We start from the raw sequence: 23,238 nt of genomic DNA, 5'->3' as shown, positions 1-23,238 counted from the left end.
GAAGAAATGAAGAACAGATTAACAGCCACCGTAACTTCTACAAAAGAAGATACATTGTTTAAAGTTTATGAGGAATTTAGCTATCGTCTAGATTTTGTCCGTGCTGCTGCTGGTGAAAGCACAGAGCATTTGTAACAGCATGGCTAAAAATATGAGACTTTGTGAGCATTTCGCAACTCATACGACTTTTGTAGTATGTTTTTATCAATAAATATGAAGATGAACAGGGAAGCTACGTATGTGGTGTGGTGTGGTGTGCGACAATTTTGAAATTTTGGCTGGATAGGAAGCATGCTCGGATAGTCGAAATTGTTAAAGCAACCGCTTGCATAAAGCAGGAAATATGGGTTCAGATTTTGGTCCAGCACAAATTTTCAATTGCCGCTACAGGGTCATATTTGGTGTCCGTTCTTTTAGACATATCAGAAATAACAGACACGACATATAAAAATATATGGTCTTTGATAGCAATTAATGATCATTCAGTGCGGATGCAATATTCGTCTGACCTCTTGGAGGAATCGGCGTAAGGCTGCGAACAACGAGGATAACGAATAGGGAATGTTATGTTTGAAGTGTATAACAATTGGGAATTTGGTTTGGATGGAAAGTGTGCTCGTATAGCTGAATTGGTTAAGATGATCATCGAATAAAGTGGGAAATTCGGGTTTGAGTCCCTGTGTGGCACAAATTTTCACTTAGTGCCATTGAACGTAGTTCAATGCCCTATTGCGGCTGATCTTTGTATTTATGTTTCCGGAAATAATACTAATACTACTACTACTAATAATAATAATAAAATAATGGAGGAATTATGAATTACATTGATTAGTTTAGCACTTTCGAATCCTTTTTTGGTGTCAGAAGAAGTGGACGGACTAATGAAAGAGGAGAAAATTGAAATTAAAGAGACAATGGTTGTTAGTTGCAGTAGAGAAGTCTGTAAAGCCTGTAGGGGGAGGGGGGGGGGAAGTGGAGGGGTATGGAGTGTTGACGAGAGGTAGCTGCAGAATAGATATTTATTGTGGTAGAAGGTGGTCCATTAGCTGTCTTTCGAAGTTTGAAAGGATTTTAATTCCTCTAATAACGTGAGGAACATGGTTCCAAAACCGAGTTTCTGCAACTGAAAAGGATTCAGAGAACATGGCAGTGTTGTGCAGTGGTACAAAGAAGATCCTAATTTGTTGACAACGAGAATTTTGCTGTGTTATTTTGATTGTACTGTAAGGGCTAAAGATAAATAAGGAATGCAAAGGTTGATAAGACGATAGAGAAAATGTAGAGTATGATAGTTTCTACGCTTATTGGAGCGTAGCCATCATAATTGTTTGTAGGTAGGAGTGATATTGTCGAAATAGCATACGTCACAAATGTATCTCACACGAGCATTCGTCATCAGTTCCAGCTGACGTGAGCCCACATGCGAAAATCCTTGGAGAATAGGATTCTCATAATTAAGGATGGGGAATATCAGTCACTCTACGAGTTTCCTTATAAGCTCGAGTGGAAATACTTTTTCATATTTTTGTAGCAACTGAAGTGACGCTGACACTTTCTTACAGACTAAAGTTGTGTGTTCAGTTCAGTCAAAGCGATGGTCCAGAATTATCCCCCAGTTCTTTGGAGAAGAAGAAAAGGATTTTTCCATGCTGTTTAGAATTGAGGCAGAAGAGATTCTCTGTTCTAATGGGTATAAGTCTTTTGTGAGCGACTATGATTGCATGCATGTTAGATGGGTAGTTTCAGCGTGTAAATGATGTTTGTAATGGGCGACAATAGTCAACACCTCATTAACATATAATGAGAAAAGTAATGGACCATATACTGTTTCTTCTGGAATTCCTGATACGCCATTTCTCCTATGTGGCCTCTTTGTTCTGATCATTATACGCTGTTGACACGATGATGAATTAAGCAAGTAGAATTTCAAGATCGACAGTATCGAAAGCTTTGCCGAAACCCAAAAAGCACGTAATACTCGCCTCTTGTTTGTCCGAGGCTTGTTTCAGTTCATCAATCACTTTTATCAGATCAGTCGTCATGCTGCAATTTTTCTGGAAAATAGACTGGGATTCCTCCAGAAGATCATTTGATTGAATCTTCTTGAAACACTCTAAGCAGAAAAAGAGCGGATGTAACACCATTATGCATGAAAATGTAAATAAATTTCTTGCTTTTATGTGGTACCTAAAAGCCGTGGCGAAAGCAAAACAGACAGACACGAAGTGCTCGTTAAGCGGGTGGCACCTATCAGCCACGTGTTTTTCGCAACCTTGCAGCCAGTTGGCAGAAAGCATTCTGCAGCAACCGCTCACATTTGAACTAGACTTGACACTCGCCTTGAGACCGGCGTCAGGACTTGGGCGGGCTTCCCGGCGACTTCGGCTGTGTACGGAATTCCACCGCGCCCAGCAGGTCGCGCGCGTAGCAGCCCTGCGCCGAAGACGGTGCCAATCAGATCACAAATAATGTACAGTTGTCTATTTCCTGGCCGGCCGGAGTGGCCGATCGGTTCTAGGCGCTACAGTCTGGAACCGCGCGACCGCTACGGTCGCAGGTTCGAATCCTACATCGGGCATGGATGTGTTGATGTCCTTAGGTTAGTTAGGTTTAAGTAGTTCTAAATTATAGGGGACTGATGACCTCAGATGTTAAGTCCCATAGTGCTCAGAGTCATTTTTTTGTCTACTTCCTCCAAATCACAAGTAAGGTAAGGTGAACTAAGTGCACAGTAAATTCATAAACGACTTCAAATGGGCATACATCGTTTGTTTATACAGCCATAGGACTTTATATTCCTTAAATGTGGTGAGGAAACTGTCCTTTTTTAAGATACAGATTCAGTAGTTTGTTTTGAGAAACATTTACTGCTGATAATATCAAAGTTCTTGAAAAATGCCTAGTTGTGCACTTATCCCGCTAAAGTGGGGCAAGTGCACAACATACCCCGTGAAAGTTCTCTTTTTAGTTGGCAGTAATACTGGGGAAAATGTCCGGTAGAACATATTCTGTTATTTATTTTTATGGCTGAAGCTCCAAAGTTGGGTTAATACTTTTTGATCTTTCAACTTTTGTGCTTTGATGTGTCATAATGCTTATGGATCTCAAGAAAATACGTAACATTAAAAGCAAGATTTATTGTGTCAATGAATATATTTTAGTGGTGTATCATGGAAAACAGTCTTCGTCCATCAGCATAAAGAGTTGACGTAGGGCAAAGGTGCACATCTTTACACATAATACAACTTACATTAAAGGGGGAAACTAAAAATGGCAGCAAATCTCGTCGTCTAAAGCACTACAATGATGAACAAACTAACAGTAATTTTACTAAATAATAGATGACAACCAAATATACTGAAACACACATAAAGGCAATAAATAAAACAGAAATATTTTCCCGTACTGGAGAACTTGTTGTTCTTGATGAACGTAATCTCCTACCTACCACAACTTTAGCTTTTGAAGGATGCCTAGCAAATCCTGTCTCATCTAAATTAAAAATCATATCTGATGTATTTTCAAGACCAAAACCATTTATGGTAAATTCAACGAGTTTGAAGTAGTAATTGATGATGAGTTGATCCACACAATTTTTTCTGCAGGTTTCAGTGCTTTGTGATTTTTTAACAGATAAGTTATTGCATTTCATGCGCGCATAGAGCCAATCATAGTTTTGTTTGTCATTTGTGAATGGCTTTTTCAGTTTATTACTTTTAACAAACCCGCTTCTCAACGACTAAAGAATCATGTCTTGACAATTTAGAGCTGTACTTTTCCATCCCAGTTATTCCTGCTTCCATGCTCTTTCCGACGTCAGGCGAAAACGTGGTTGAGCGACCGTGGGAGAATGATTTGGCCGTTCTTCTACCTTTGAAATGATCTCTTAATGTAAAATACGGTACACTGTATATCTTAGAAGCGCGATATGTATTCATTCGGCCAGATTACACCTACTTCACAGCAGCTTTTAGAACTCTTGCCGTATACTGCTCTCCTCTCTTCGGTTTCCTGCTACAGAGTATCTTTAATTTAAAACGTTGCAAGTATTTAAAAGGACAATATTCACTTACTTGAGAATCCTATTCGTTGCCTACTCAGCCATATTTTTGTCCAACATTTTGGCCTTGCCCACAAATTAGAGTGCAATTGACTCACTATTGAATTTTGTGGACCAAGTGCATATCAAGGCCTCAGTCTTCAACACAAGGAAAGTAATGCTTCAAATGGATCTGAGCACTATGCGACTTAACTTCTAAGGTCATCAGTCGCCTAGAACTTAGAACTACTTAAACCTAACTAACCTAAGGACATCACACACATCCATGCCCGAGGCAGGATTCGAACCTGCGACCATAGCGACAAGGAAAATAACTGAAAAGCTAATGCATTTGTTAAAGTACAAAATCAACAGTATTTACTCGCCGTCTCAAAATTGAAAAAGCTGCAAACAATCCCATGAAGACAACAGATTAGAGAAACGCGCTTGGGAATGCATGCGTAGCTTCTGGAGATGCTGCACCTGACACCAGCACACTCTAGCTAAGACATAAAGAATCACATACAGTTCGAACACACATAGTTCACTATATGATCACGCTGTGGCAGCTCTGTAGAAAACATTTCAAGAACACTGTGAACTAATTGTGCACTTGCCCCGAAAGCGCTCTTACTTCCACTTACCTAACCAGACTTGTTGACTTTTTAACGATTTTGCCAACACTTAGTACAGCAAATTAACCTTCACGTATAAGAACCGAAGGGCATGAAGGGAATGAGACAGCGTTGAACGTATCTTCCATGTTGTTCATTCTCTAGACAGAGCGAAGATTAAAGGAAAGCAAAGAGAAATAATGAAAAGGAAATAAAGTCCACCGAGAAAAGGTAAAATTTTTGAGGACTACCACTGTCACTGCAATGCTTCCACAGTCTGCAAAGCACTTTGAGGATAAGCTTAATAGAAAGAATAGTGCTTTGGGAAGATGTCATAGGATGAACATCAATATAAGTAAAACGTAGGGCATGAAATCAAGTGATACTACGGAACTTAGAGTTGTAAATGAGATACAAAGTGTAGTAGACACGTTTTGACATTTGGGCAGCAAAATAACTGAATATGGCCTGAAATAGAGAGGACATGAAATGCAGACTGACAATAGCAAGCAATGAATTTCTAAATAAAAAGGAATATTTTAAAGTGTAATGTACATTTAAGCGTTAAAAAAACTATCCTGGAGTGCAGTGGGGTGCATCACCCGGTGCCTGTCCGTGCCAGCCCGTCCATTCAGACGGGCTGGCTCACGTAGAACGTGTCGGCTTGGTCCAGCGCGGTGTCAGTGGGTTCCACTCAACCGCGCTGCCCCTCATGGCTGCTGGGATGGAAACAGCTCTCTTAACCTAAAATCGCACAGCAGGCTCAACTCACCGAGCGACTCACTTTTCTCACTTGCCTGCAGATTGAACGCCACCAGTCGTCTGTAAACAACAAATAAATATCCTCAGTCAATGCTAGAAAACCAATACAACGATTAATCGTCCTATATTTCCATTACATATGAAACTCGAATAACGTTTCCATTAACTACTTTGGAACACTGAAAAACTTGGGAGAGCCCAAACTGAGCCAAAATAATAGTAAGTCCCGCGACTGAGCCAGAAACTAAGTCCAAATACGGGCCGACAGACCACAAAAGCCAGACTCACTTACACACGCCCAAACAACAACAGACCAGCCATCAACTACCGGCCGACCGAACACGCACACCCCGAGGAACCTGGCTGCAGACCTTCTAAAACCTCGATTATCCCCTCCAAAAACTATCCCCTCTTCTAACCCTCAGCGTCTCCCTCCTGCGAAAAGTGCACCCAATGACGTCACATTGGACCCTTTTGTCTTCGCCAATATAGATTTATAACTTTTTAATCATAAATTTCATTTAAATTCCGATTACATCATTAGCTGCGCGGTACAGTTCTAGTTCAGTAACATATTTCACAATAATTTCTAAGTGCCATAGTTAACTCGTAAATTAGAAATTTAATTATTCACAATTTGAGCTTTAAGCGGCGAAAATAGTTGATCCTCTTGGCATCACACTTTTTTAGTTCACACTTACAAATGGTATATTATTTTCATCAGATTTTATCTGAGATTTTCATAGCTGTAATCGCAACTTACATATCTTTGACGAAATTCAAACTGTGGGCAAAAACTAGGTAAATTTAACACTAAAGAATAAAAATGGTTAGTAAAAATGATAATCTTACAATATAAATAATATGTCTAGTTATAAGAATCCGCCGCCAACACATGCAGCCATACTGTCCTCGTATTTGTCTTCATTTATAAGTTATGCTAAATTTAATTAATTCCAATTAAAATGATTCTCTCACCTTAATTATTAGAGTTATGGATCATACGATTATCTCAGTCAACGAAACTCATCAAAAGCAACAATTTGAATGCTCAATCCCTTTAATGGCTTGATTGCATTAAAAGTTATAAATTACAAAGTGCGCCGGCCGGAGTGGCCGATCGGTTCTAGGCGCTTCAGTCTGGAACCGCGCGACCGCTACGGTCGCAGGTTCGAATCCTGCCTCGGGCATGAATGTGTGTGATGTCCTTAGGTTAGTTAGGTTTAAGTAGTTCTATGTTCTAGGGGACCGATGACCTCAGAGGTTAAGTCCCATAGTGCTCAGAGCCATTTGAACCATTTTTACAAAGTGCATACGTTCTAAATAAATCGATTTGTATCTGTGAATTGTGTTAAATAAAACGCTCAAATGACATCTTTATATCATTTCATGCTTAATTAAATCCTCTTTCGTGTGACATAGATGTGTGTCTGTACCCAGTGTGGGTTTTGCCGCTCATGTGCAGGCGGTTACAAAGCAACTGAAACTTTCCAGTGGCCACTGGCCGCTGACGTCAAGAGCTGCGAAGAACCCCACAGGTGGTCCGCGGCTCCGCGCATCGGAAGCGAGGCGTTGAACAGCGGGAAACGGGGATGCCGCACAGACGCAAGTAGCCGCCCCACGCTAGACGAGACCGCAGAATTCCCTCGCTAGGCCCGACAAGACGCCTCCTAAGACGCGGCAACGTAGGAGTAGGCAAAATGCAACAGAGGATAACAATATTAATGTGCTAATAGTAAACTGCTGGAGCGACTATAGAAAGGTCTCAGAACTGCTCTCATTAATACACGGTCACAATGCCCACATAGTACTAGGGACAGAAAGTTGGCTGAAACCCGATGTAAACAGTAATGAAATTCTAAACTCAGATTGGAATGTATACCGCAGAGACAGGCTGGACAGTGAAGGGGGAGGCGTGTTTATAGCGATAAGAAGTGAAATAGTATCGAAGGAAATTGACGGAGATCCGAAATGTGAAATAATTTGGGTGCAGATCAGGCTCAGACATGGTAATTGGATGTCTCTATAGGCCCCCTGGCTCAGCAGCTGTTGTGGCAGAACACCTGAAGGATAATTTGGAAAATATTTCGAGTAGATTTCCCCACCATGTTATAGGTTTGGGTGGAGATTTTAATTTACCAGATGTAGACTGGGAGACTCAAACGTTCATAACGGGTGGCAGGGACAAAGAATTCAGTGAAATTTTTTTAAGTCCATTATCTGAAAACTACATTGAGTAGTTAAACAGAAAACCGACTCGTGGCGATAACATATTAGACCTTCTGGTGACAAACAGACCCGAACAGTTAACGCAGAATAGGGAATCAGCGATCATAAAGCGGTTACTGCATCGATGATTTCAGCCGTAAATAGAAATATTAAAAAAGGTAGGAAGATTTTTCTGTTTAGCAAAAGTGACAAAAAGCAGATTTCAGAGTACCTGACGGCTCAACACAAAAGTTTTGTCTCAAGTACAGATAGTGTTGAGGATCAGTGGACAAAGTTCAAAACCATCGTACAATATGCGTTAGATGAGTATGTGCCAAGCAAGATCGTAAGAGATGGAAAAGAGCCACCGTGGTACAAAAACTGCGTTAGAAACCTGCTGCGGAAGCAAAGGGACCTTCACAACAAACATAAACATAGCCGACGCCTTGCAGACAAACAAAAATTACGCGAAGCGAAATGTAATGCGAGGACGGCCATGCGAGAGGCGTTCAATGAATTCGAAAGTAAAGTTCTATGTACTGACTTAGCAGAAAGTCCTAAGAAATTTTGGTCTTATGTCAAAGCGGTAGGTGGATCAAAACAAAATGTCCAAACACTCTGTGACCAAAATGGTATTGAAATAGAGGATGACAGACTAAAGGCCGAAATACTAAATGTCTTTTTCCAAAGCTGTTTTACAGAGGAAGACTGCACTGTAGTTCCTTCTCTAGACTGTCGCACAGATGACAAAATGGTAGATATCGAAATAGACGACAGAGGGATAGAGAAACAATTAAAATCGCTCAAAAGAGGAAAGGCCGCTGGACCTGATGGGATACCAGTTCGATTTTACACAGAGTACGCGAAGGAACTTGCCCCCCTTCTTGCAGCGGTGTACCGTAGGTCTCTAGAAGAGCGTAGCGTTCCAAAGGATTGGAAAAGGGCACAGGTCATCCCCGTTTTCAAGAAGGGACGTCGAACAGATGTGCAGAACTATAGACCTATATCTCTAACGTCGATCAGTTGTAGAATTTTGGAACACATATTATGTTCGAGTATAATGACTTTTCTGTAAACTAGAAATCTACTCTGTAGGAATCAGCATGGGTTTCGAAAAAGACGATCGTGTGAAACCCAGCTCGCGCTATTCGTCCACGAGACTTAGAGGGTCATAGACACGGGTTCCCAGGTAAATGCCGTGTTTCTTGACTTCCGCAAGGCGTTCGATACAGTTCCCCAAAGTCGTCTAATGAAGAAAATAAGAGCATATGCACTATCAGACCAATTGTGTGATTGGATTGAAGAGTTCCAAGATAACAGAACGCAGCATGTCATTCTCAATGGAGAGAAGTCTTCCGAAGTAAGAGTGATTTCAGGTGTGCCGCAGGGTAGTGTCGTAGGAACGTTGCTATTCACTATATACATAAATGACCTTGTTGATGACATCGGAAGTTCACTGAGACTTTTTGCGGATGATGCTGTGGTGTATCGAGAGGTTTTAACAATGGAAAATTGTACTGAAATGCAGGAGGGTCTGCAGCGAATTGATGCATGGTGCAGGGAATGGTAATTGAATCCCTATGTAGACAAGTGTAATGTGCTGCGAATACATAGAAAGAAAGATCCCATATCATTTAGCTACAAATATCAGGTCAGCAACTGGAAGCAGTTAATTCCATAAATTATCTGGGAGTACGCATTAGGAGTGATTTAAAATGGAATGATCATTTAAAGTTGATCGTCGGTAAAGCAGATGCCAGACTGAGATTCATTGGAAAAATCCTAAGGAAATGCAATCCGAAAACAAAGGAAGTAGGTTACAGTACGTTTGTTCACCCACTGCTTGAATACTGCTCAGCAGTCTGGGATCCGTACCAGATAGGGTTGATAGAAGAGATAGAGAAGATCCAACGGAGAGCAGCGCGCTTCGTTACAGGATCATTTAGTAATCGCGAAAGCGTTACGAAGATGATAGATAAACTCGAGTCGAAGACTCTGCAGGAGAGACTCTCAGTAGCTCGGTACGGGCTTTTGTTGAAGTTTCGAGAACATACCTTCACCGAGGAGTCAAGAAGTATATTGCTCCCTCCTACGTATATCTCGCGAAGAGACCATGAGGATAAAATCAGAGAGATTAGAGCCCACACAGAGGCATACCGACAATCCTTCTTTCCACGAACAATACGAGACTGGAATAGAAGGGAGAACCGATAGAGGTACTCAAGGTACCCTCCGCCACACACCGTCAGGTGGCTTGAGGAGTATGGATGTAGATGTAGACCGCGCGATGGAAACGAGGCACTCGGCCAGCGAAACTAATACGCCGATATTACTTGTGTTACAATGGGAACTGGCTCGCAGTGTCACTGAAGTGGACAAGATTAGAGAGAAATATAAATTATTGATTAACTAATAAGGTTTCGTTTGGTTTGGAGCTTATCGGTTTAGAGACCAGTCTCGGAAAGGATAATGACTGCACGCATCGAACGAATGTGCAAAATATTACTGTGGATCAGCGCTATGAACTTACTCAAGTGCAAGTGGCTGAAGGAGAATTGATAGATACATTTTATGCAGGGTTAAATGGAGTCCATAGGCAACCTAGAGGCAGAAACATAAAAGGTATTAGTGGGAGACTTCAACGCAGAAGTCGAGTCAGAAAATGAAGTGCTTGAATACATCATGTGTGTCCACGGCATTTGTTACAGAAATGCAGATGACGAACTGCTAAGAGACTGATGCATTGAGCGTGATCTAGTCATTGGTATACACTGTTGCCACATCGTAACCTGAGTCTTGCCAGATCATGTTGCTGAAAGTCAAATAGATCATATAGATATAAACCGTAAGTTTCGATGCTCTCTGTTCCACTGGTGGAAAAAAAATTGCAACACCCTCAAGAACTGTTTAGTGCCACCAGGGTACAATATGTGCATACTGAGAGGTTGCAGTGTTAATGATTGATTTTTCATGGTCATCGGCTATCAGGTGGCTCTCAGGAAGCTTGCTTGTGCACAGCCTGTTTTCGCAGAGATCAGATTTAAAATTCTGCAAAGAGGATCAAGCTCAGTCACAGGAGCAAAAACATGGAAACATGGAAATGATAAACTTACAAGATCAAAAGATCAAAGAAAGATTTCCCTTGAACTAAAAAAAAAATTTAAAAAAATCACCCCTCTCTCTGAACAAAACGTCATGCAGGTAGGAATTTAAGTAGTTCGGCAAAAATTTAGTCAGATGTCTAGATATTGGGGAGAACATATTTTTATTAAGGCACATCAAAGGAAAGAATAGATCTCCGTCGACACGTGGAATGAGACAAATGCAGGAAATAACTAGAACAAAGTTAAGTCTTTGTAAGACGAGAACGCAGAAAATCGAAACGTAGAAACAGCCCACTTCGGCAGACAAAAGAGTGAATATTGGGACAAAGAGAGGTAAAAGCAAGTGGACAGATGATCAGACACAGTCAGAAGAAGAGGCAGCAAAGCAGGGTTATATAAAGGAGTTGTACAACACTACCAGACGGCTTTCAAAGAAGATCTTTAAACGTGAAGACCAGTTCAGAACAAAGCATAGAGTCATAATTACAACCAAACAGATACAGCTACAAATATTCGAGGAGCATTTCAAGGAGCAGTTAAATCGTGGAGATAACCTAGAGAAACAGATAAGAAATGTTGGAGAGGGAGTTAAAGCAGATCGAGATATAAATCTGCAGTGCCCCAATATGGGAAAAATTAGGTTTGCTTTGAGAAGCCTAAAATATGCATAGGCTCCAGGTCCAGAAAACATAACATCGGAGCTCTTAAAAGCTGCCATCGAAATTATTGGTACTTAATTTTAGTTTTTCGTGTCCGGAAACCAGTATAGGGCCACGTCCAAGGCTTCTTTCTTGTCCATCCATAAATCGTCGGGGTTGCACCTATAAGGGCAGTTTGGGCAGGCGAGCAGATGCTCCATATCCTGCACAGTGCCACAGTCACATTTATCATCTGTGGTTCCAAGACCCCACCTAATCATGTTCACTGGGTCCACCCCTGTCCTTATTCGGTTCAGTATCCTCCATATCTTCCAGTTTGTGCTGAATCCGCTGGGCACTTCCTGTCCAGGTAGGTAATCAGATGGTGGTTCTTCTCTTATCGCGGCTAAGAACTTTTTGCGGGATTTCAATCGCCCTGGTTCACACTCACTGCCAAAAAGGGGATACCGATCGTCAATAGTTTGGCTGAGCCTCTCTGTGAATTCATGTGATGTTTCCGAGAGTTAGGATTCACAAACGCGGCAGCTCCATATTAAGAACCACACCACAAGCCTTATGCTTCTCTGCAGTCGATTATGCCTGCCCAGTATGGTCCAGATCAACCCATGCAAAGAAGGTTGACATAAGTCTTAATGAAACATGTCGATTAACAACAGGACGCATAAAACCTACTTCCCTACCAAAACTATATAGAAATTACTGGTAAAATCCTCCACTCTTTGTTTAAGTATATTTGGCTCAAAGATAAATCATCAAAAGAGTGGCAAAATAGGTTGGCGGTAATGCTCCCTAAAATTTTGTCGGCATCTAACAATTGGCGCGGTACTATAGTTGCCGTGCAAATGGCCACTCGCCGACTTCTTAGGCAACCGCACACACATCTTCGTCCAGCGGGTAGCCAACCTCTTGGCGTCGTGCGCCGCAACCAGCACAAGAGCTTGCGGGTCAACCTCGACCCGTGCTGATCTCTCATTAGTAAACTCATCCCACAATCACCACACAGGCCGATTTTTTGTCCACGGTATCTCTGGCAGCCGCTAGCAGAGCGTGCATTCACGATCGCGGTGCTATAATTGCGAGTATTATTTCGCTTCCGCGATTTCACGTACTCGCAAGCAGGTCGCGCAGTATCCATGCTCCACGAAAGTACTCATGCTGGCGCACAACTGCGGAATGACAGTCCACGCTGACCGCACAAGTTGTTCCTCAATCACGAAGGCACCGGGGAGTGTCCATCCTCCGAGATACACTCACGCTCCGGGCACCCTGCAGCTCATCAGTCGGAACACAAACAGAGCCCACTGTATCCTGCATTTAACAGCACTCCTAGATTGACCCGGACCCAACCAAGACCGTGTATATACAACGGAAAGTTACTGCCAAGTGCTAACCCTTTGTGTAACACAATTATCAATCAATCAAAAATCTATGTCTACCTGGGAAACTGTTCATTACATTTACACTGTACCACCAGTACCCCTTAAGAGTAAAAAATGGTTCAAATGGCTCTGAGCACTATGGGACTTAACAGTGGAGGTCATCAGTCCCCTAGAACTTAGAACTAGTTAAACGTAACTAACCTAAGGACATCACACATATCCATGCCCGAGGCAGGATTCGAACCTGCGACCGAATCGGTCGCGCGGTTCCAGACTGAAGCGCCTAGAACAGCTCGGCCACACCGACCGGCCCCCTTCCCCCCACCCGCACCCCACACCCCCCAAAAAAGAAAAGAAGCACCACGCAGGCTGATCACAAATTGATATACATACAGATATCAACGGAAAATGCAAACCTGTATGGTTTGGTGGCCGATGGATGAATGTGTGACGCTGCAGTGCTATTTCACCGCGCAGCTGGTAAGGATAGTAAACACAGGAAATGTTGATTCCAGCGTCAGCTGGACAGAATTTGGCACGATATCCCTCAGGAGGACATCCAATGAGTCTATCAATTAGTGCCACGACGAATAACTGGCTGTATAGGGCAAGAGGTGGACCTACTCGTTATTGACTTGCTTAATTTGGGAAGCTCCTTCTCTTGAATAAATTATCTATTTTTTCTTTAATTGCAATCATTTCTTTGTTTGTACATGTACGCCACATCTACCGATTTCCGTCCCTTTCGGATAATTCCTCCGTGGTGCGTCGACTTTTTTTGTTTTTTTAGTTTTATTTTTTTGTCTTAAGAGTGTAAATTACTTCTGATTTAACAGTCAACTGAAAATCTACTGTGTAAAGAACAAGCCTGTTTTTGCGCACAGCGCAGTTGTATTAATCTTATCGGTACATTTAGGATCATCTTAAAGTAAAGAAATAATTCCAGGTAACCTTGTACCTGGCATTCATTGATTTTGAAAAGGACTTCATTTTCTGTGAAACAGGAAGTGCTGTGACAGGTGTTGCGGAAGTATGGTGTACTAGAGAAGGTTGTCAACATCGTTAAAGAGCTATAGGATGGCTACAGATGTTGCGCGTTTCACAAGGGAAATCTCACTGAGCCAATAGAGGTAACTGGAGTCTGGCAGGTTTTTATTTTGTCATAAACACGTCTTCTACTTATCCTTGACTGTGTTGTGAGAAGAATCACAACAGGGAGGACAAGAGAAATCCAATAGCGGATCGATGAACATATGGAGGATTTGAATTTCGTTAAATTCTCTTAAAAAAGAGAAGCAGAAATTTCTGGAATCAAGATGTAAGTAAAATAAAGGAAATGAGAGTAAATTCTGGGACCATAAAAGTGCCTCTGTATGTACGGTAGCAGCATATGGAGTCTGCCAACTAATTCTGGTATCTGGTGATAGAAGATTGTGGATTGCTGAAGATGTGAACAATAGCATAAACAAGGAAAATGCTGTCTTCATATAAATGTATACAATATGAGAAAATAGAAACATCACTTGCAAAACAAAAATTCCTATGTTTTTTAATACAAATGTGAAGGCTGTCCTTTTATACGACAGTGAAAGTTGAAAACTACACGAGGAGATAATATAACAGTTACAGGGCCACATGAATAGGTGTCTCCGGTGCATCACCAATATCTGGCAGCCATAAAAAAGAAGTAATTAGGAGGTCAGGAGCAAAACAAAATAGATACGACAGGAGACCAGACACTTGAGAGAAAGTGGAGATGGCTGGGATACTCACTGAGGTAGCTGAACGAAGCAGTCGAGAAGAAGACATTGGACCGGAATCGCCCAAGTGGGAAGAGCAAGGAGAATTGGCGGAATTGAGGGAAATGGGAAAAGGCAGAGACTGATGTCTAGTCCTCCTGGATGCACTATGCCCCCTCCCCCTCCACCTCGACCCTTCCCTAGGTGTCGAAGGAATAACCTCAAGGAGTCGGTTTTCATGTAGGAAAATGCTATCACTCACTTTTTTTACACTTCATTATGAAAAAGAAGCGATACAACCAGTCTTTATTTTCTTCGTAGTCTCTACGTGTAGCATTTCCACCTGCAGTGTTTTAAAGGTATCCAAATGAATTGTGTGAAAAGTAAACTAAGAACTGTCTCAAACACGTTTTGCATGGTGTAATTTTGGGTGGCAGAAACTGCAAGAGAACATCTCTGAAGGGTGACATGAAAATGCTACTTGGTCCAGCATGCTATCAGAGTGCGCTGACGATCAGCAAAAGGAGATGGTGAAAACTGTATTCTTTGGGCAGTAGAGAAAACAGCAGAGCGACAGAGCTTTTATCAACGTCAGATAAAGAATCTGTTCAATAAACGAAAGGACAACTGCTATTACAGTTGCATATGTACAGGGTGACAATTATTGAACTGTACGAGAAAAAACATAAATTAGTTACAAACTACGGCGTCCACACACTTTATTCAACATGTAAACGTCATTACAGATATTCGGATTTAAGTTAAGACATGGTTGATATGCCTGCCATCATTGGGGATGATGTGGCGCAGACGAATAGCGAAATTCTGCGTGACCCGCTGAAGTGTCGGCACATCGATGATGTCGCTGACCTCTTGAATGGCTGTTTTCAGCTCAGCAATGGTTTTGAGTTTATTGCTGTACACCTTGTCTTTAACGAAGCCCCTCAAAAAGGAGTCCATTGTGTTTAGATCCGGAGAATATGGCGGCCAACCGAGGCCCATGCCAGTGGCCACTGGGTACCCCAGAGTCAAAATGCGGTCCCCAAAGTGCTTCTCCGGGACATCAAACACTCCCCTGCTTCGATGGGGCCGAGCTTCGTCTTGCATGAACCACATCTTGTCGAAATAAGGATCACTTTGGATAATGGGGATTAAATTATCTTCCAAAGCCTGCACGTGCCGTTCGCTAATCACCGTGCCTTCAAGGAATATCGCATCGATTATTCCATGACTGGACATTGCACATAACTCAGCCACCCGTTAAGAGTGAACGGACTTCTCGATCGCGAAATACAGATTCTCACTCCCCCAAATGCGCCAGTTTTGTTTATTGACGAACCCATCCAAATGGAAGTGGGCTTCGTCGCTAAATCAAACCATACAGCACATACTAATTCCCATCGTGCCCAGCGGCCAACCATGCAGTTTGGACGTCCTAGCCGCCGAAGTGGCCGAGCTGTTCTAGGCTCTACAGTCGGGAACCGCGCGACCGCTACGGTCGCAGGTTCGAATCCTGCCTCGGGCATGGATGTGTGTGATGTCCTTAGGTTAGTTAGGATTAAGTAGTTCTAAGTTCCAGGGGACTGGTGACCTCAGAAGTTAAGTCCCATAGCGCTCAGAGCCATTTGAACCATTTTTTCTGGCGGTGGGACGTTGATTTAAATGTGATGTTCAAATATGTGTCCATGTTCCTGAATGTACAACGCAATGCGCCTTCTAAAGGATCTGCGGACGAAATGTAACATCACCGGTGTCACGGAGCAAAATGCGTTCTCGATGCTCCGTTTTAGAACATCTGGGGATGTGGACTCTGTGACACACAAAAAGAAATCTAATGGTGTTAAATCGGGTGACCATGGCGCCCCAACCACCCTCCTGCAAACCTGTTGTTTAGTTCTTCCACTCAGCACACGCAGAATGAGCTGGGTGACCATCGTGCTGCATCCACATGTGGACTCTCGTGTGCAGACACACATTTTCAAAACGCGCGATATAAGTCACCTGTCAGTGTACCTGGGAAGTAGTGTGGTCCGATGATTTCATCCCCAAGGATTCCACACCATACATTAATAGACCACCTACGTTGCTGGTCGGCAGGTCGTACCCACCGAGGATTGTCTGCGGCCCAGTAGTGCACGTTATGGTCATTCACTGCACCATAATTTGTGAACGTGGACTCATCAGAGAACATAACACCTTGTAAAGACTCCAGCGTGAAATTACGCATGGCCCATTCACAGAATGTAACTCTCCCACGGAAATCGTACCCATGCAGCTCCTGTGTCAGTGACAGGCGGTACGGATGAAACCTGTGGCCGTGTTCTATACGCCCCAAAGATGTGAGACTGACACCAGCGACTGCAGCAACGGCTCGTAAGCTGACATGAGGATCGTCTGTTACTGCGGCGCAATACCAAGCTGCCTGTTTCCCGAAGTCGTTGTTCGGCATGTAAGAACGTAATGGCTGCCTGAGCTCATCGTCTAGAATATCCTCGGCGTACGCCATGGCTGCTTCAGTGGCATCGTGTCGGCATTCGCCGAGCATCAGCAACATGTCAACGTACTCGTTGTTTGTGTATGGCATCTTCATCCGATGTCAGTAACTGTGGTATATTGAGCCCCGTTTGTTTGTGTGGCTCGAAATGTCGGGTACACGGCTGTGAGCGGCGGCAGTTGGCAGTCTAACAGCGCATCGAGGAAGCTTCTCGCTCCGTGACACCGGCGACGTTACAACTCAGCCCGCACCACATTTAGAAGGCGCTTTGCGTTATGCGCAGCGTGTGTGGTATCTGCCCCTGAAACTTTGAAGGGTTGTAGCTCCCAAACTAAAAGTGATAGGAATGTAATTTACAGGATGTTTCAAAAATGACCGGTATATTTGAAACGGCAATAAAAACTAAACGAGCAACGATAGAAATACACCGTTTGTTGCAATATGCTTGGGACAACAGTACATTTTCAGGCAGACAAACTTTCGAAATTACAGTAGTTACAATTTTCAACAACAGATGGCGCTGCGGTCTGGGAAACTCTATAGTACGATATTTTCCACATATCCACCATGCGTAGCAATAATATGGCGTAGTCTCTGAATGAAATTACCCGAAACCTTTGACAACGTGTCTGGCGGAATGGCTTCACATGCAGATGAGATGTACTGCTTCAGCTGTTCAATTGTTTCTGGATTCTGGCGGTACACCTGGTCTTTCAAGTGTCCCCACAGAAAGAAGTCACAGGGGTTCATGTCTGGCGAATAGGGAGGCCAATCCACGCCGCCTCCTGTACGTTTCGGATAGCCCAAAGCAATCACACGATCATCGAAATATTCATTCAGGAAATTAAAGACGTCGGCCGTGCGATGTGGCCGGGCACCATCTTGCATAAACCACGAGGTGTTCGCAGTGTCGTCTAAGGCAGTTTGTACCGCCACAAATTCACGAAGAATGTCCAGATAGCGTGATGCAGTAATCGTTTCGGATCTGAAAAATGGGCCAATGATTCCTTTGGAAGAAATGGCGGCCCAGACCAGTACTTTTTGAGGATGCAGGGACGATGGGACTGCAACATGGGGCTTTTCGGTTCCCCATATGCGCCAGTTCTGTTTATTGACGAAGCCGTCCAGGTAAAAATAAGCTTCGTCAGTAAACCAAATGCTGCCCACATACATATCGCCGTCATCAATCCTGTGCACTATATCGTTAGCGAATGTCTCTCGTGCAGCAATGGTAGCGGCGCTGAGGGGTTGCCGCGTTTGAATTTTGTATGGATAGAGGTGTAAACTCTGGCGCATGAGACGATAAGTGGACGTTGGCGTCATTTGGACCGCAGCTGCAACACGGCGAACGGAAACCCGAGGCCGCTGTTGTATCACCTGCTGCACTAGCTGCGCGTTGCCCTCTGTGGTTGCCGTACGCGGTCGCCCTACCTTTCCAGCACGTTCATCCGTCACGTTCCCAGTCCGTTGAAATTTTTCAAACAGATCCTTTATGGTATCGCTTTTCGGTCCTTTGGTTACATTAAACCTCCGTTGAAAACGTCGTCTTGTTGCAACAACACTGTGTTCTAGGCGGTGGAATTCCAACACCAGAAAAATCCTCTGTTCTAAGGAATAAACCATGTTGTCTACAGCACACTTGCACGTTGTGAACAGCACACGCTTACAGCAGAAAGACGACGTACAGAATGGCGCACCCACAGACTGCTTTGACTTCTATATCTTTCACATCACTTGCAGCGCCATCTGTTGTTGAAAATTGTAACTACTGTAATTTCGAAAGTTTGTCCGCCTGAAAATGTACTGTTGTCCCAAGCATATTACAACAAACGGTGTATTTCTATCGCTGCTCGTTTAGTTTTTATTGCCGTTTCAAATATACCGGTCATTTTTGAAACACCCTGTAAATTGATGTATACACAGCTGGTGTTACTGATTCCAGTGCATGATAGAAACAACTATTGTTCCATTTAAGAAATTGTATCCTTTTGCTGTAACGCTTTGGGTAATAACACAATAAACTATGTTCATAGCTCCGCAAACATGTAACGTTTCTTATGGTGACCTATCGCAATAAATATTTCCGTCGCCTATTACTTTGTAACTTACAGAGGCAAATACATTTAGTGAAACACCCTGTACATCGGCAAGCAAAGACCTTCTAAGGACACAACCCACAGGTACCAACTTCTCCTCATAGATATTGGCAATGGGGCCGCAAGAGGGATAGTCGATACTACACATGAGCCCGTGACGCCAGACAGAAGAGCCTACTAATTCAACGGCGCCACGTTTCACTGAGTGTGAATACTTAACTAGAGAGTCTGGACAAAAGGATTTAGAATGTTCTATGATGAATGAGCACGAATATGTTTGCATGCCAAAATTTTTGAAGAGGGTCGGAATGAGGAATTAGGCATCTGGTTCACCACTGTCAGAGTCTTTTGAAGAGCAACATATTTACCATTTTTGTGCTAAGACACGAGCATTTCTCCTCTGATCTGTTTACGACTCGTTTTCTAATATAGAGGTTGTGTGCGCATTGCTGCATTACGCTTTTAATGAAACATAAATTAACCATTTGGCCAGCCTAAAAGTCAGTGAAGACATATGTGTAGCTGAAACGAAGGATTAAAGTACTCCATCAGTTTATTCAGATTGAACATGAATTACTTTGAATGGTGGCATTACACAGACTAATGTTACACACGGTAAAATCAGTGGAATGTGAAATAACTGACCTATAAGAGCAAGCAGAGCGTTTGCAGACAGTGACTAATGCAAGCCAAAGACGTTGTGCTGAGCACAAAAATCAAATAAACTGAATAAACTCCTGCCAACGACCTTGCCGCAGTGTACCACCAGTTGCCGTCAGATCACCCAAGTCAAGCGCTGTCGGGCTGGGCTAGATCATGGATTGGTGACCATCTGGGTCTTCCGAGCGCTGTTGGCAAGCGGGGTGCACTCAGCCCTTGTGAGAAAAATTGATGAGGTACCTGACACTGAAGTAGCGGCTCCAGTCACCAAAACTGACAACGGCCGGAAGATCGGTGTGCTGACCACATGACCTTCCATATCAGGATCCAGTGACGCCTTTCAGGTGAGGATGACACGCCGGTCGGTCGGTATCGTTGGGTCTGCCGAGACCTGTTGGGATGGAGTTTAGTTTTTGCCGTAGGAATAATTTCCCAATATTCAAAAATTTCATCGAAATCTATATGTAATAAATAGTTCACTATAACGAAGTGCAGTCACTGATATCTATACTAGAACACACTGCTCAAACATGTGCCTGACATTCTCTGGTGGCAGCCTGAGGTATACGATAGCTAAAGAAAACTTCACAAGCCAAGATCGCTAAAAAAAACATTTTATTGGATGACTGGTTTCGACAGAGCTGTGCTGTCATCATCGCTACTTATTGTTTTCAATTTTTACAACATATTATCCATAATTGTTGCAAGTCCTTTCACACTGCGCATGTACATCCCACTACCATGACTAATGATCTTAATGACAGTAGGGTGTACACACGCAATGTAAAGCGACTTGCAACATTGATGGATGCATTGTGGTAAAAATTCATAACCAAAAGATCCGATGATGACAGCATAGCTCTGTCGAAACGTGTCATCCAATAAAATGTTATTTTAGTGATGTTGAATTGTGAACTTTTCTTCGTTGTCCACTGTTCAAACGTTCTCTGTTACGAACTTTTACTCTGGAAAAATAACTAAGTCCAAAACGGTGCACATTGAAATATTCCTAACACATCTGTACACCTGCGACTCTCTGGCCACTTAACATTACCGAGAACCTTACCCAACCAACTGTGAAGGTTGGCTTTAAGGTACGCTTAGCTACCCCGTTCTTTAGTTCTCTTTTTCCGAACATCATCTGACCTAATGCGTTAGGTTCCGTGTTCAGTGCCAGACCGACCACAGTTTTAATCTGCTAGGATGTTTCAAGACAGCTCACTCTCCGCGGCATTCTGGTAACTTAATAACTATTTGTTAAACATGGTAACTACTGCATCAAAATACCTTACATTAGGAAAGCGGAATGCACTCCGTGATAACTTCAGCAGCAAAAAATGGTTCAAACGCCTCTGAGCACTATGGGACTTAATATCTGAGGTCATCAGTCCCGTAGAACTTAGAACTACTTAAACCTAACTAACCTAAAGACATGACACACATCCATGCCCGAGGTAGGATTCGAACCTGCGACCGTAGCGGTTGCGCGGTTCCATACTGAAGCGCCTAGAACCGCTCGGCCACACCGGCTGGCTAAACAGCAGCAGTTAGTCGCCGTTTTCGTTCTAGCTTTATTAGATCAGATTCTGATTTCAACGCAGTATTTCAGAGTTATTATATCTACACCTGTTGTTCAGGTTCCTGTCACAGTTCATTAAACTCTTACTGCTTCTGTCTGTCAAACTGTGGCGTGCGCGATTAGCCGAGCGGTCGAGGTCGCTGCAGTCATGGACTGTGCGGCTGGTCTCGGCTGGGGTTCGAGTCCTCCCTCGGGCATGGGTGTGTGTGTGTGTGTTTGTCCGTAGGATAATTTAGGTTAAGTAGTGTGTAAGCTTAGGGACTGATGACCTTAGCAGTTAAGTCCCATAAGATTTCACACACATTTTCTTGTCAAACTGTAGCAAGCCATAATCGTTAATTTTCACGTTAAACAACTATATGAAGGATGTTGGCTCGTTCCTCATCAACCTGACTTAATAACAGTAGAGTCAAGCTGTCGCTCCTTGGATGGCTTCCCTTCGTCCGCCTGTTGTGCCTCTGATGTTATCACAAATAGTGCGTACCACTTAGCTCTTTAACGCGGCTATACCTTGTCGCTGACCGCGGCGGTATTTCCTCGTGGGACCAAGCTCTGTTTCTGAAAGTACGGTGATTGTATTTGGCTTTGTTGACTCATAATTTCCTGTTATAAAAAACCTAATTACTTCCATTGTAAGAACAGAACACTTCGTGAAATATTTCGCTTTTGCAGTGCATGTTCCAGTCGTGGTACATGTCGGCGGATTTCCACTTCTTCATCGTGTCCCTGTTCTTGGGGTACGTGACGTGGCGGTGGCCCGTCGCAGGCTGGGCAGCTATGGGGTGCGTCACCATAATCTCCATGGTGCTGCCCTTCATGACGATTTATCTCCAAAATCTGGACGCATTAGTGAAGCCGTTCCCGCAGTAAGTATTACATTTTAATGTAACACATTGTACACCGTGTGCGGGAAGGGACAGTGTTGTACCTGGAGGAAAGCGTAACCAGAAACATATGAAGCTGCTTGGTCAGAACTTTAGAGTCACGGGAAGGAATGTGCCAAAAGCAGGTTCCGCCGTTTTATGCTGTTTTTCTGGATGTTAACATGAGGATGTTTTTCGTGCTGCATTTGTAATTAGAGTTCTACACATTTAAGTTCTGTATTGAGGTGACAAGTCATGGGATGCCTCCTAATATCATGTCGGACCTCCTTTTGCTCGGCGTAGTGCAGCAGCTCGACGTAGCATGGACTCAACAAGTCGTTGGAAGTCCCGCGCAAAAATATTGAACCGTACTGTCTCTATAGGCGTCCATAATTGCGAAAATGTTGCCGATGCTCGAACTGACCTCTCGTTTATGTCCCATAAACGTTCGATGGGATTCAAGTCGGACCATCTAAGTGACCAAGTCATTCGTTCGAGCTGTCAACGTTCTTCAAACCAATCGCGAACAATTGTAGCCCGATGAAATGGTGCTTCGTCATCGATAAAACGTCCACCGTTGTTTGAGAATGTGAATCCTGTGGATGGCTGCAAAAGGTCTCCAAGTAGGCGAATATAACCATTTCCAGTCAATAATCGGTTCAGTTGGACCAGACGAACCTATCCATTCCATGTAAACACAGCCCACACCATTACGAAGCCACAAACAGCTTCTACAGAGCCTTACTGACATCTCGGGTTCATGGCTTCGTGACGTCTACGCCACTCTCGAATCGCACGTACCAAGAGCCCAACCATGAGCATCTCAAATAAGCACTCATCTGACCAGGTCAACCGATATGGTCACGAGCCCAGCAGAGGCAATGTTGTGCTTTTAGCACAGGCACTGTCCGCCCCCGGTAGCTGAGTGGTCAATCCTAAGGGCCCGGGTTCGATTCCCGGCTGGGTCGGAGATTTTCTCCGCTCAGGGACTGGGTGTTGTGTTGTCCTAATCATCATCATTTCATCCACTAGTGGCGTAAAA

At 43.4% G+C, this 23,238-nt stretch overlaps 1 protein-coding gene across 1 annotated transcript in view; it reads left to right on the top strand.

Moving 5' to 3' along the window:
- The window catches only part of LOC126236459 (nose resistant to fluoxetine protein 6-like), a 350,515-nt gene that overhangs the window by 260,330 nt on the left and 66,947 nt on the right, over positions 1 to 23,238 (top strand). Inside the window, exon 9 of the mRNA XM_049945777.1 lies at positions 22,006 to 22,199. Coding sequence (XP_049801734.1) covers positions 22,006 to 22,199 — 194 coding nt within the window. The remainder of the gene's footprint in view (positions 1 to 22,005; positions 22,200 to 23,238) is intronic.

The sequence above is a fragment of the Schistocerca nitens genome, chromosome 2, assembly GCF_023898315.1.
Source record: "Schistocerca nitens isolate TAMUIC-IGC-003100 chromosome 2, iqSchNite1.1, whole genome shotgun sequence".
Lineage (NCBI taxonomy): Eukaryota > Metazoa > Arthropoda > Insecta > Orthoptera > Acrididae > Schistocerca > Schistocerca nitens.
Note: the sequence above shows the minus strand (reverse complement) of the source record. Positions and strands in the feature narration are given on the sequence as shown.